Here is a 14,668-nt window from a genome sequence, read left to right on the forward strand (position 1 = left end):
GACCCCAGGCGATATGGTTTGGTCCATCAACTTCTAAGGATAGTCTAAATAACGCGCCAGAGAATAATCTGGTTCTTGGTCTGGATTATTGAATCAGAGCCACCAAAACATCCTTAAAATACTCCAATAACCTGTCGTTTGATTTTTAGTCTCTATATGTTCAATAAAGCGTTGGTTAAGGTCACTTCATTTGGGTCACAATTCTCACTGTTTTTTGCTTTTTAACAAATGTACGAATTACTGCTCTTGCATTGTAAATATAGAATTGGTGTGACATAATATGTCTGAAATCATGAATAAAGATATTACTCATTTCGGCTGGAGTAAAAATGCACATATCCCTCGAGCTACTTCTTTCTCATAATAAATTAATAATATATTTCTGTAATTGTTTAAGGGTAGATGGATTCTACCATATCCCAAACTGGATTTATCGTTTTCTGTTTATGATTAAATCAACACAAGGTAAACACTTGTGCAAAAAGATTTTCACTAAAAAATGAGTTCACTGTGAACAATTTTATGACGCAAGGAAACAAGTTTCCTCTGCATCATTTGATAAAACACAGATATGACAAAACGTGTATCAGTGAGATTTGTGAATATCAACTGCAATGGTTGATACCCAAACGTGAATCACTGCACACATGTGAGAGTGTGCTGGCCCACCCAATGCACTTTTAGGAACTACTAGTTATCACAGTCTTGTCCTAAATAATATATATTAGCACAATATATGGGTTGGACTGAAATACGGACTGCTGGAATTGTTCGGGGGGTTCCTGCTTCGCATGTTTAATGTGTAATGGCCTCCTTGTTGGACCTGTGAGACTGTAGTGTTTCTACTGTGATTATAGTGTGGGTCGTGGCACGGATTTTCTTATCATAAACTATTGCATTCTGGGAGTTGTATTCCTGGCTCACATCAAGTCATACTACTTGATACTATGGAAAAGGATATTCCTGGGGATGCAGAATGTCCTTGTTGACATGTTCTGGTAGCCTTAATTGTCTACCTTTGGCAAACTTTTCAGTGTGAAGTGCCATCTCAGTTTTATTGTGTGCCCCATGTGTCCACCTTTTTATTGGACATTTGCATCTTACTCTTGTTTTGCTATTGCTCACGCCACACACTTTTCTTCTCCAGTATGTAGTTTTATATTTTGCTTATTTACTGGTGCTCTCTTTCACATGGTTCTGAGTTGGCGGGTTCTTATCCTTTTCTCCCTGTTGCAGATGACCTTGTTGGAGTGATTCTGGGCCAGCAGTGGCCAGGTCTACTCATTCCCAGTCATGTGTTGTTTTGGTCACCCTCCGGCTTTGGCTATGTAGGTTCGGGTTTTAGCATACCATTTGTTTCATCTTCCTTGTTTTTGGGAAGCAAGGTTCAACCGTGGCCTGCATTGTAAGCCCAGCTATGGTATCGGGTGGCTTTGTTACTATAGTTTCTTCTTGGTTTTTTGCTACTGCCCTGAGGCAACACAATGGCCATTGAGGCTCTTTCCCCACCCAGATTTGGTGTTTTTTGTAATCCGAGGTATTGACATTCTTGGAAAACAATCATCTCTTTTGTAGGCTTGGTAATATTGCAATAGACCTACAGTATATCATATGAATTTGCTAGTTAGGAAGATACAATAATGATAAGTAGCAACTCTTGTAATAACAATGTGAAGTTCAATTACCAGCCCAACCTCAGGACCATATTCTCTATTAACTGTTGCTCAACACCGACAAGAAGCGCCCACCTCTCAACGTGGCCATGCCCTGTCACACTCAGCCCCCAGTGGGGGGTGCCAACTCTTCGTCCTGTCTCGGGTCCTGATTTGTTTGTTATCACCTTTATAAGACTTCTTTCTATATTTACTGTTGCTTCTGATCATTCGGGGTGTGCCACCTCACTGATAGAGTCTGGCCTACCTCTTTTCAAAGTCCAGGTAAGTGGTATTGTTCTTTGGAAGAATGCCTGTCTTGGGTTCTTCCTTTTTACGTTTCGCCTGCGCAGCGCTTGAGCTGTGTTCGAGAAATCTATTGTTTTTAATATAAACTTAAGGGATTTACATCCCGCCTTCTCTCTTTCCTGGCTTCTCATTGGTTCTTGTGTGTGCCACTTGCCTTTCCTCCATTTCTATTGGCTGTAGCATATTTTCCTGCACTAACCAATGCTTGTTCTTGGTCTGCTTCTCTGATCCGTTTCCTGTTGCCAATATACTGTTAACATCCGCTTTGGGGGAACTATCTTTTCATGAAGGTTTGGCTTTTACTCTTGCATCATATTTCTATATCAATTGATCACCGGGAGAGATTAATGTGATTTGCATAGAATCACAGATTGTTGCACGGTGCCAACGAAACTCGAACCGGGATCACCAGCTCTCAAGTCAGCAACTCTGGCCGCTGTGCCACACCCTCGCCCGACGAGGATTGATGACAACAGCTCTTTATTCATTACATAGGCGAAACCGATGCATTACTAATGCTTGTTCATTATGGCTTGTGTTCCGGATTAGAGGCCAATTATGCATTTAATCCACTCTAATAGGTTCCTTCCTATTGGAAGGGGATGTTCATCTATTTCCACTGATGTTGTTCAGCAACTTTACAGCCCTCTTTGTAGATGAGCAGGTACAGGACTCTGGTCATAGGGCCTGAAGTGTGACTTGTTCTGGTCATAGGGCCTGAAGGGTGACTTGTTCCAATTCCTTTATTCTACGGGGGCTCAGAGGCTGCTGTATAAGGACGCACTGGTGCTGTTATACAGCATTGTTCAAGTAATTCCTTTCTGTTGCGAGTTGATTCCATGGGGTTCTTGCAGATGTGTACAACTTGCGTGCTTGGTCTCAGGGGGGTTGGTAATGGGCCTGAAGTTTAATGCACATTTATTGCTTGATACCTGTTTTCCTTTGGGTTCTGCTTCACAAGGACTAACAGCTGTGGTGCCCTCTTTTGACTTGGACTGGACTGGGTATAGACTGCCCTTTCCAACACTAGCCAATGATTGGGTATAGAGCGATTGCCACGGGGACGTTGGTCTCTGCTCTTCATATCTTCTGGGCACTCTTTAGCTATTTGTGATGCATTGACTTTTAATTACGTCTCATCTGTGATGTAGTGATTACAGGTGACCATGGAAACTGAAGGAGTGTAGTACGTGCCCCGACATGTAATTTCCGATTGATCGCACCTTCTTCTGGGAGGATTCACGGAGTCATACCCCCAGAAAAATTTGAAAAGAAAATTGGTAAAATATTGCATTTTAAAGGCCAATATTCACATACATTTCCTGAAAAGCCATAGGCTCTGGGAAAAACTCTCAATTATTCAAGTCCTTTCAATGCTACCTAACACTCCCCAGGAGTTCACCCGCTGTTTTAAATAAAATGTGCTACGGGTGATCCACTGTCAAACCTTACCTCAATTGTGCCAGGCCCAACATTTTGCCATCGATACCACTCTTATGCCATGTACGCACCGTTAGGCCAAAAATGACATACCATGGGACAGTATTTCGCCATGGATGCTGTCCATATACCATGGGTGACCCCAATATCAAAAATTACCTCTAGTATGTCAGGATTAGCATTTCGTCAAGGGTGCCTCTCTCCTGTATACCAAGGTTGTCCACCCGTGCACCAAAGATTGCCTTCAATGTGCCAGCAGCAGCAGTTTTACCTCGAGTTCCTTTATATGCCAAAGGATCTGTTTCGTCCTCCCCTGGTCTTTATTGTGCTTGGTAGTGAACATGATGTCAGGTGAGTTCTTGAGGTTTTTACAAGAATATCAACATGAGAAGATAAAATAATAATAATAAATATCTTTAAACATTTGGGAAAAGGGTATTTTCTTTTTCTAAGAGGGCAACAGGATTGCCTGTCTACGGGCAGAGGCATCCCTTTATTTTGTAAGGATTGTGATAGGGAAAACTTGGACTCCGCAATGAAGATTACCGGTAAATGATCAGGACATTCTGGGTGCATACAGGGCAAATGCTCTTCTCCTCTGGATTTCTCGAACAATTCATTCATGTCACTCCTTCCACTTATTCATTAGTACTCACCCTCTTACATGTCAATGAGAGGATATTGTAAAACAAGCAGTCATGCCCACTCCAGTCATTTACAACATTAAATGTGGAAGCAGGCCAAGCTCCTATTTGCAAAAATGCACCAACCCTTTTATCACTCTCGCAATCTGAACCAAGTCTGTTTGTTCTAGTTTACACGCCTGGATGAGATTTAATGGGTTCCACATATCACCTAGGTAAAATCAATGTTCAGGTACTCATTTACAGGTCTCAAATTTCTATGAAAAGGCAAGTGGAATAAAATTATATTTTTTAAATTTCTCATACCTTAGTTCACTGCCTTGTTCTTGTAAGGGTGGCGAAAGTGCACCAATAAATGCCTTTTTCCACAAACAGCGTGACTGAAGGAAAGAATTTTCATAGGAAAAAGAGTTTCCAAAAAATAAAGAAGGGAAAAAAGATTTTTCAGACATATACCTTAAAGCTACTACACATAATTTTCCACTCACCCGACCAAGATAGGAGCCTAGGCAAAAGGCTAAAACTCTGTGGTGACCACTGCAAGCAAGACAGATTTTCCCCACCCTGCGATTGAAAAGCCTCTTTTTTGGGATGCACTACTTAAATTCCTGAACTTTCCCTTTGGAAGCCTTTGAATCTTAAAACCACTACCTCTCCTACCACCTTGAGGAAAAATCCCGGACTTTTTTTATACATTTTAGTATGCTGGGTCATGCTGTTCCCTCTGTTGCTAGTGCCAAGAGACTTAAAGACGACGAGTGATTTAAAAAAACACTATTATCTTAAATAACATCAAATGCTAGGACTAAATGGAAGATACACATTTAAAATAGGGAAAACTGGCAGAACTTGGTGTACATATAAACATTAATAAATATGTCCATCTGTATTTCTTTTCTGGGGCCTTTAAATGTGCTACTTTTTCACAGTGACCGTCAAGTTTTGTTTTTGTGGTAAGATGTTGTTGGTCATTAGTGCATCAGTACTCAAAGCATAGTTACCAGTTGATCGTAGGTCATGCGACACATGTAGCTTTTAGGCCAATTATAATTCGGGATTTGTTTAAACCTCTATGTGCTTTGTTAGATGCAAAACTACAAGTCCACCAATCAAACATTAATTTGGATAATAAGCCTGGATTGGGTAAGCATCTCACGTACGACATAAGATCACATGCATCTTTGAACTTAACAGACCCCTCCCCCCAGTTGCATCCACATGAATTCTGTTTCCAGCCAATTGTCCACAACAGGAAAATGGGTAATGACAGACCCCTGTAAACATGACGGGCTCCTAAAGGGACCCCTAGTCGACTGAAAAACTTTCAACTATGTCGTTTGCATTTTGGGATCGTACTGCCATACAAATAAAGGAAAACTGAAACCCTATATACCAGAATGCAATATGCTTGTCAGGCGCATCTGTGGTTCGGCTGGCTTTTGTATTCAAGGGGATTTTACTGTCCTGGGTGCAAAGTCTTCTGCTAATGCTGACATAGTACGAAGGCTGGTCCTCTGGCACTCAGGTAGGGTTGCCACGTGGCCATTATTATGCCGACCCGGCCAGCACGTTATCAATACAGCCAACGCTTTCATGTCAAAGCCAGTAAAATAAATGAAGAAAAAAAAAACTTAAATGCTGGTACTTTCTCCCACTTGAATTGGAAAATAAAGGAAGCACTCTAAACTATTCTTGTACGTTTACTTAAAGCAAACACACGTTTGTTGTCAAACATAACAGAGCATTTTACACAAAATCCTAACCAGGTGCAAAAAATGATCCTTCCTTCCAGTCTCAAAATATAAACAAACAGCCGCCATTCTACTAAGACAAAAGTGGCAACCTCATGAAAGTTGGAGTGAGAGTGTGTGGAAGTTCGCCCGGTGCAGCGGGCTCCGGACACTGTGAGGTAACGGGGTTTAAAACCCCACAGGACGCGGCGTGGTCGCTCCCCCGGCTCAGGTGCGTGTCCCTGCGGTGAGGCCGCGGTGTGTGGAAGCTCCCGGGCCCTCCTCCCGGGGCGGCCGCTCCGCCCTCCTCTTCCTCCCCGCCTCCGTCCTCCTGGCGCGGAGCGCAGCCTCATCATATGACCGCCGGCTCCTGGAGCGGGCAGCACCGGGCAGGATGGCGGGCGGGGGCTCCTCGTGCTGCGCGCAGCTCTACGGCTTCGTCTTCGAGTACGACACCCCCCGCATCGTGCTGATCAAGAGCCGGAAGGTGGGGCTGATGAACAGGCTGGTGCAGCTCGGCATCCTGGCCTATGTCATCGGGTGAGTGGGTGCCACCCTGGCCGGGCACAGCTGGCGGGCCCGCGGGAGCGGGGAAAGGTGTGGGACTCTGCTGTGGTGGAGGTGGGAGGACTGGGTGAGATCAGCCCCCCGCTGCCTCGTGCACAGAGGTCAAAGGTGGCCGAGCTGTGGAGGGTAGAGGCGGAGCACCTGATACAGGTGAAGAGGGCCTCCAAGGAGGAGGGGACTCGGCTGCAGGGCTACTATTGGAAATGATAAACAAATACTGTAAACAGAGCCCTGTCAACACGCGTGTGTCCATTTATGCCAGTATTAAATACTGGTGTCGTTTTGTGGGTGAGGTACAGAGCTGCTTTTCCATTCCGGTGCTGTAGATATGATCTCTGGAACCGGCCACAGACTCTGAGTGATGTGCAACCACCTGTTATCAAAGCGCTTTAGCGCCTTGCCAGGGTTGGAAAGCGCTACATAAATGATGCTACAACTGATGCCAGATTTGAGGTTTGGAGAAGAGCTCTGGGACGGGGCACCTTCTGATACAGGTGGAGATAGGAGTATGAAACGGGGTGCACTTGCTGCAAAAGGTTGGTAAAAGGGACCGGGAAGCAGGGTCGGATTGATTTATAGGGCTGTCAGGCAGTGTCGGACAGCCTCTGGCTGCTCTGACAGGTGAGTTAGTTGCTTTACTATTGATTTCACTGAAATTACAACAAACATTGCCTGAAGCAAGCTCACATCCCTGCAGTCTTCCATACCTTCCAAAACACGCAACACAGCGTGTTTTTACAAGTTCAACCTCGCCCCAATGTGCAAACTTCGGCCACGTTTACCGCTATCTAATGTATTTTAGTGCCCGGGTCTATTTTCTGTCTCTGTCCCACCCTGCCGAGAAGCCCGGCTGATACTGCGAGGCGTCTTGTTTGGGGATTTTATAGGTCACCATAACGTGTGCGAAGCCACATTCAAATCTTTGAGGGAAAAACGGGATATGAATGTGGCACACAAGACAAGAAATGTATAGGGGAGAAAGAGGGAAGTAGGAATAGGCGGCACTACCGGAATTGTGCTGCCTCGAAGGTATATATTATGCAACAGAACCGACTTAATTGTTCAGCAATGCAGAGGCATCGAATGCTTTAAATTATGCAGTTTATCACAAATTACGTGGCACGCTCTGTGGCATTATTGCCAGGGTATTTTGACTTTTATATACCGTAAATACAAACTCACACAACACTTTAGAAAATAGTGCACAGTCAGCCTTTCATACTCATTCAAAATGTATTCACCAATAAGTAATACTTTTGTATAGTTTGATAGCAGATGAATACCAGATCATTTATACTATCCTGCCTACCTTCCAGAGAAAAATAGTTTGTGTAAAAACAGATACAGCTGTTTAATTAGGATAAACTATACGTAGCGCCATTAAAAATACAGCCCTGCTTAATTATTTGATGGTACCTATTGGCTATATACCTTTCTCACAGTCCCTTTAAGATTCAAGTCTATATAAAGAAATACGTGTTTGGGATTTGTTCAGACTTTGGAGTGGCTTTGTGAAATATCTGACTTTGAGAACAGTGTCTGTGTTGTAAACCTAAATTGATAACCCCTTGCATGCTGATGACGGCCGCCAGCCGTCATGCACTACGGCGCTTGTGTGCTGATGACGGCTGGGGGGTGTCATGAACCCGCCCACTCTTTAAAATTGCCGCACAGGCGCAGAATCGCGGCAGCATGCAAGGGAATTTTTTTTTTTTATTAGAAAGAGGCCTCATTCTGCCCCCTGTTTCAATTGTATTTAGCAAATACTTTTTTCTTTCGTTCCCACTGCATACAACAGCTTCTTATACCCTTCCTCCAGGTGGGGATGTTGACATGACCTGGCAAACCTGGATACAGCAATCGCAGCAGAAAGGGGGCCAGTTACCTTTATCAAAATGCCTCTCATTGCACCCTCTGTGTGGCTTTTTTTAGTTTTTAAATAACTTTTGATTCTGTTTGAGCTACTACCTTTGTTTTTGTAATGAGAATCAACTATATCTGAGATCCCAATATGTAAAATGTAACAATCAATTTTAAATATATGATGCAACCCAGATATTAGAATACATTTATCATTGGAACACATTCTTACCATGAAGTGGAACCTCCAACAAGATACAAATACAAACATAGGATTCCCAAAGTAGATTGGCAGACTTTAAAAACAAACTTTGTTTTTTTCTTGCTTTTGGTCTACAACCGTGCACACAGTCGCCTCTTAAGGATACAAGTGTTTCCCCAACAGGACTCTCTGCCTACCCCCTTTGCCTCTTGTGTTCATGCCGTGTATTGTGGACGTCTTGAGTCTCTCTTCCCGCATAGTCCACTGTGTCCCCTCCTGAAGAAGGGGTCTACTACATAGGGACTTCATGTCTGATGAATTGCTTACATTGTCGATTTAGTCCTTGATAGGCTCTCCATTTCCTCCAAACCTTTATAAAAAGTTTTTGGGCAACCGCAACGCTCTCTTTTTCTTTTTTTTTTTTGTTTTCTCTCTCTCTCTCTCTCTCTCTCTCTCTCTCTCTCTCTCTCTCCGCCCCCACATTCTGGCCACATCCCTTTTCACCGCTACAGACCCCAACGTACAGAACAACATTGTTTCCTGAAGATCGCTACATCTTTGGGGATGCCCAGCATAACCAGATGGGGTGTCCTGGAAGGCTTCCAGTTCACTAATGATTTCCCCCCAGTACTCCTTCACCGTGGGGCAGCCCCAAAGACTGGGTAGGAACATTTCTCCTTTTGCACTGCACCTAACACATGTGGGTTCTCTACTGTCCCATCTTGAATAGCCTGGAGCTTTTGTGGTAAGGCGTATGAAGTATATAGAATTGAATGAGTCTCAGTGGCTTTAATGGCAACTTCCCTGGGTGCATGAAGGATACGCCCCAGTCAATATCCACCAGGGTCCCCACGTCGGCCTCCCACCTGCCTCGGAGACTTCTGAGGTTGTCTGGGGCGTTGTTAAATATGGTGCGGTACAACTTGGATATCACCTCATGGTTGATCACGCTGCCAAGGACTCAGCTTTCCGGCTGGAGGTCAATCTTTCTGGGAGGTCCATTTCCAGGACCCCTCCCCTCCTAAGGGCATGTGTCAGTTGCACATATTTGAATCTTTAGTTGGCGACTAATGCGTATTCCTGCAGTAATAGCTCAAATGTCTTGAACTCCCCACCGTCTAGTGTTTCTAGCCCAATCTGTTCCCAGCGATGAAAGCCCGTGAGCTTTCCTACTCTGGGCAGCAATGTTCGCTTCCATAAGGTTGTGGCCTAGTTACTCCTCTCTCGCCAGCCCATAGATAGGTAGACTTTTATTCATTTCTTTCCATACATCAACCTAAAAAAACAGGTTAACTCAATAGTCCTGCATCGTGTGCTTAGCTGTACCATCTACTAATTTTACAACCTCAACAAAGAGGGTTAGCCTTTAATTTTGTATCAAATCACTTTTGCGTTGACCATAATGCTCCAAATATTAAAAATAAATTAGTCTGCTTTTAGGGGGAATGATCTAAATCAGGTTTGTGGTGAGCATTCTGAATCTGGTACCACATCTTGGGTTGGTTCATATTATCTGGGCCTGGACAGTTTTACATTGCAGTTAATGACATACTGCGGTTCGGTAAGCGCCAAGTCCAAGACAGGATGTTGACTCAGTCGGGTTGGCCCACTGCCGGGTATAACCCTTGTTGGGGTGAACAGACAGCTGGTGTGGGTGTCGTAGGAGGCCTCAAGCACAGAAGTGAGTCAGGCTAAGGGGACGAGTGAGAGCTGTGGAGGCCTGCTTCTGGAGGTGAAAGAGTGGCGGCTAGAAGCTACAGCTTCAGAAGAGTGGGGCATAGGTGGGGGTGTTTGTTGGGGTGGGAGAGGTGGTGGGAAGTGTGCTGCTTCTTGTAAGTAGGGGGCAGCACAGGCCTGGGCCGGTGCATATCCGTGGCAGGGGCAGTGGGAGCTTATGGTCTGGTGGGCCTGCTTCTGGCATGGCTGGTCCACTGGTTACCTGGTCCAGAGCAGGGGCTGTTGATTTCTGCTACTCCAGCGAAGCAGTAGGGAGTCAGGAAGTCGAGTAGGCGGGTGAGCTCTCTTGCAAGAGAAGAGGGAAATGGACTGGAAACCTGTTGCTCGGGTAAAGGTGGGCCAGAAAACTGGGCTAGACCATCAACTCCCTGGTAAGGGTGAGGGAGTCACTGGCGATCAGGAGCGGTCTACTGTAGGTAAGCTGCAGAATGGAGGGGCGGAGAGAGGGAGAGCACAAGAGGTATGGGTAGGTTCAGGTGGGGGGGGGGGTCATCAGGGATGGGGGCCAAGTAGCGCTGCTTCTTCTTGTAAGAGGTAGAGAGCACAGGTGGATGGGGCTGTTCAAGATAAAAAGGGCTTGTTCTGGGAGGGGGGCACCTGCTGCTGTTAGATTTTGAGGGTTAAGCGGATGTCGAGGGAGTGTGGAAGAGGCTTTCTGTTCCGACAGGACACCGTAGGGGCTGGGAAGGCCCTTGCTGCTCCAAAGACCGGGGCAATGTATAGGTTGGGGAAGGCTGGCTGTGCTGCTTCACTTAAAATGTCATAATACAGGGTGGGGAAGACCTGCTGCTCATGTTTTTGGGGTGGTAACGAGCGGGGGCGTCCTTCAGGGGTGGCGGGGGTACACTATCTGCTACAGATAACATGGAGCACTGTAGGAATAGACCAGCTGCTGTTAAAGGGGCTGTACATAAATGTAGGGGGCACATCTGCACATTGAACGGTACTACGAGGAACAGGAGCTCTCTGGTGCAGGGAACGACAACGCTCATTTTGGAGATCAGCAGATGGGCCAATTAGGAGAGCTGCTGCTCCAGGTAAACGGGAGGTGGCACTCTGGTTTTGGGGGCCTGGTGCTCCAGGTAAAGGGAAGGTGGGCAGTGACACACGGGTATTGGAGACCTGCTTCTTTAGGTAAAGGGGAGGCGGTACACAGGTATTGGGGGCCTGCTTCTTCAGGGAAAGTGTGGGTGGCACAGAGATACAGGAGAACCACTGTGTCAGATTCAGATCAGTAGCGAAGGAGCATCGCTGCTTCCTGATGGACAGAGAGGGAGAGAACTCCATACCCCAGGATTCCAGCATCGACAGACATGGGGGTGGCTTCTACCCCAAGGATGGAGATGGCTCCCATGCCTTGGGATGTACAAGGTGGTAGAAGGAAGAATATCTGTCAGGATGGACAAGGAAAAAGGAGAGTCCCTACCCAGGAAGGACAGAGTGCAAGGCAAACCCTTATGTTTGGGTGGACAGAGAGGAACGGCAACTTCCACCTCTTACCTCGCATAGATGAGAGCCTGTTCCTGTACTGCTCTGATAGACAGCACAGACCCTAGCCGCCGCTTGGTGGTGAGCTCCCCAATTAAGATGCACTTAAGGGAATTACACTTCCTCTGGCGTCGGACCTGCCCCTACTTTCTTTCCTTCTCAGGCTCCCCCAGAGAGGGCAGCTTTCACAGGCTCTAGGAGTGAGGCCCCTGTACCTGAGCAGACTCAGTCTTAAGGACGTAGAGCGTAGGCTAGAGGCAAAAAAACAATGGGGCCCCTGACCTAAGCTCCTTTTGTTCCCACTTAGTCTTTAGCTCAGCTGCAATTTCTCAGCCACCAGTCCCCCTTAATGTTGTGGTCACTGTTGGGCTTTTTTGGGCCAGACTAGAACCCAAACAGATAGATTAATACATGCCGCCTTCTCTGGGCTTTAAATTGTCTTTAAAAATGGCTTCAGTTATGGATTTGGGGTTAGTTTGAGTTTAGGTTTTCTAATTCTACCTGTACAACAGGGTTGTTCACATCTGGTGTAATCTTTTAATGAGAAGCATGCATTCGAGCTCCAACAGGGGCACCTCTTCCAGATACTTGGTAACACTGTAAATTGATGGATATAGCACATTGTAAAATAATCTTGGGCTTTACTGTATATAAAGTTGTAAAAAGTGGCACGGATGTTTCTAAAGTCATTTTTTGTTGTTTGGAAGACATTGCCTTGTGGGGACTTGGGTTCAGGTCCCCACAGTGACCTACGCGGGGCACACAGTAGGCCTGAGCTCTTAACGTTTAAATGATGTGCACACTTGGACTCGCGTGTTTAAGCTGTCTGCTCCAGATATGGAGCATTGTATGTAGTGATGTTGCTACCATCCTCAGATTGCTGGCTAGCTCGGAGAACATCCCACAATACGCCTAAAACCATGCATGAAAAATTGACCCTGACTTCCGCTTGAATCCACTCCTTTCTGTCTTGAGGGGACCTTTTAATCCTCCATCCTCCTCATGTCTTCTGTTTCCTAGTTGAGTCTACTCTTAGTCTCTTGCCTGTTTGCATGAATCTCTCTTATTCTAATTCTGCAATTGGCCGGTACCTCATTTCATAGATCACAGCTTCTCCTTTAGAACGCTATACCTGCAACCTAACACTTTGTAATCTCCGCGGCCATCTCGCCAACCATTCACCTGAAACCATCCAGTCCCCACTAACACTCACATCTAAGTGGTATTAATATAATCTGTCACACAGTAACTGGAGTAAATGCATGTCATTGTTTGTTGAGTGCCCAAGACTAATCACAATAATCTCCGGATTAACCACTAACCGCGGGTTTTGGAGTAGCGTGCAAATTGCTGTACAGTGATTCATTGCCTCGTCAGGGGTAGTAGGCGCTATCTAAATGCAATTACAATATTTTTAAAATGTTCATTCTTTATGCCCCCAGGGTTTGTGTTTAATGAAATAAGGTAAGACCTCTTTTATAACTCCGCTGCATGTTCCTCTTTACGTTTGTGGAGACAAATGCCCGTGTGCATGGACTACTATCGTAGCGTGGGGCCAGACGGGTAGAGTCCCTTCCACAGAATGAACCGAGGGATAGCCAGTCCGTGCTACGTTTTAGGTCAGGCATTAGCCAAGTCCTTTTGATTTTACTAAAATTATATAATTAATATGCGTACTTATGAGGGTTTTGTGCCAACCTTCTTCACCCATAGGGCTGTTGTTGTCATTCACATTTTTCTTCTGACCATTACATCGACATGGGGCAGTAGGTCTGCCCACGTCAGCTAGTTGCTACCTTCACAATGAGTGATGGCATTCTGCTCTATCCCAAAGGGCACATGCGCACAGAAAGTAGTTGCCTTCAGTAGAAGGGATTACAGTAGCAATGTGTGCTGTTTGAGACCAGATAAGTATGTTTGCATTAATCCCCAATGTTTTTCTTTATTATTATACAGAGTCTGGCCGCTTTCGCTGCAAAGTATCATAACAACAATAGAAAACCATATCCGCGTCGTCAAAGCAAAAAAATTGGCTGCAAAAGCCAGACTGATTAGCTTTGTTATTATAGAAACCTCACCGTGTCTTATGCTTCTGTTAATCACTTCCACCCTTCAGCCCCTTCCACAACCCCACACACATATTCTGATGCAACCACACACCATGGGAGCAGCAGAGTATTCCACATACTTGGCAACATATCAGCAGAACTCTCTTCAGGGAAGGTTTTCCACACTATCAGGAGACAATCCATGCACTGCTAGGTTTTTATCTCTGTGATTATATATCACAGTGGCCCCACGCATCTTCAATGCAAAAATAGTAGGGATTGCAATAATGGGTGCAGTAAGGGAGCTTGGGAAAGGCATTGGCTGTTTGGTGGTGATGAGCAGTCTATCCAGACCAGGTTTTCTGGCGTATTCATGGTTCAGCATTCCTTGCTCAGAATGGCATAAGCTGCCCACCAAGGGCGGGCCATTTGGCAATTTAAGGGGCATATCCACTGAATACACACCTTCAGAACGTCTTTGCCTCTGAGGAAGGTTTCCATACTTCGAAATGCATCAGGCTCTGGGATGTTGCTGAACTGCCTACGCGATTGATTCATTTGCGCCTCTTGTACCAATAAAAGGGTCTTACCCATGAACCGCGTCCGTGCTTCCCACAACAGGGCAACATTGGAGCTTCGATATATATATATATATATATATATATATATATATATATATTCTTCTGAAAAAACTTTATTCGATTCATGTGAATCATAAAAGTACATAGTTACATATTAAAACCATATACGATTGAAACAATTTCATAAAAATGCAATATACAATATCCAAAATACATTTAACGTGTTCCAACCCGTAAATATAAAGCAAAAATGACCTGTACAAGGAAACAATTCAGACAACGGGTAACATTTTTGACCTGATTAACCAAGCATTCGCCACATATTTGGCCACCCCGCAAACCATATGCAGTGAACTGACATTAGTTAGAATGATACGCATGGCTATTCTATGGTCCCTCACCCCTAAATT

General features: G+C 45.1%; 1 protein-coding gene across 2 annotated transcripts in view; it reads left to right on the forward strand.

Annotated features, from left to right (window-relative positions):
* The first annotated feature begins 5,891 nt into the window (after nucleotides 1-5,891).
* The window catches only part of P2RX4 (purinergic receptor P2X 4), a 232,358-nt gene continuing 223,581 nt past the window's right edge, over nucleotides 5,892-14,668 (forward strand). Inside the window, exon 1 of one of the 2 annotated variants that reach the window (XM_078667502.1) lies at nucleotides 5,892-6,315. In XM_078667502.1, the coding sequence (XP_078523628.1) occupies nucleotides 6,170-6,315 (146 nt within the window). In that variant the 5' untranslated portion in view covers nucleotides 5,892-6,169. The remainder of the gene's footprint in view (nucleotides 6,316-14,668) is intronic. The other variant, XM_078667503.1, reaches the window with a different exon arrangement.

The sequence above is a fragment of the Lissotriton helveticus genome, chromosome 11, assembly GCF_964261635.1.
Source record: "Lissotriton helveticus chromosome 11, aLisHel1.1, whole genome shotgun sequence".
Lineage (NCBI taxonomy): Eukaryota > Metazoa > Chordata > Amphibia > Caudata > Salamandridae > Lissotriton > Lissotriton helveticus.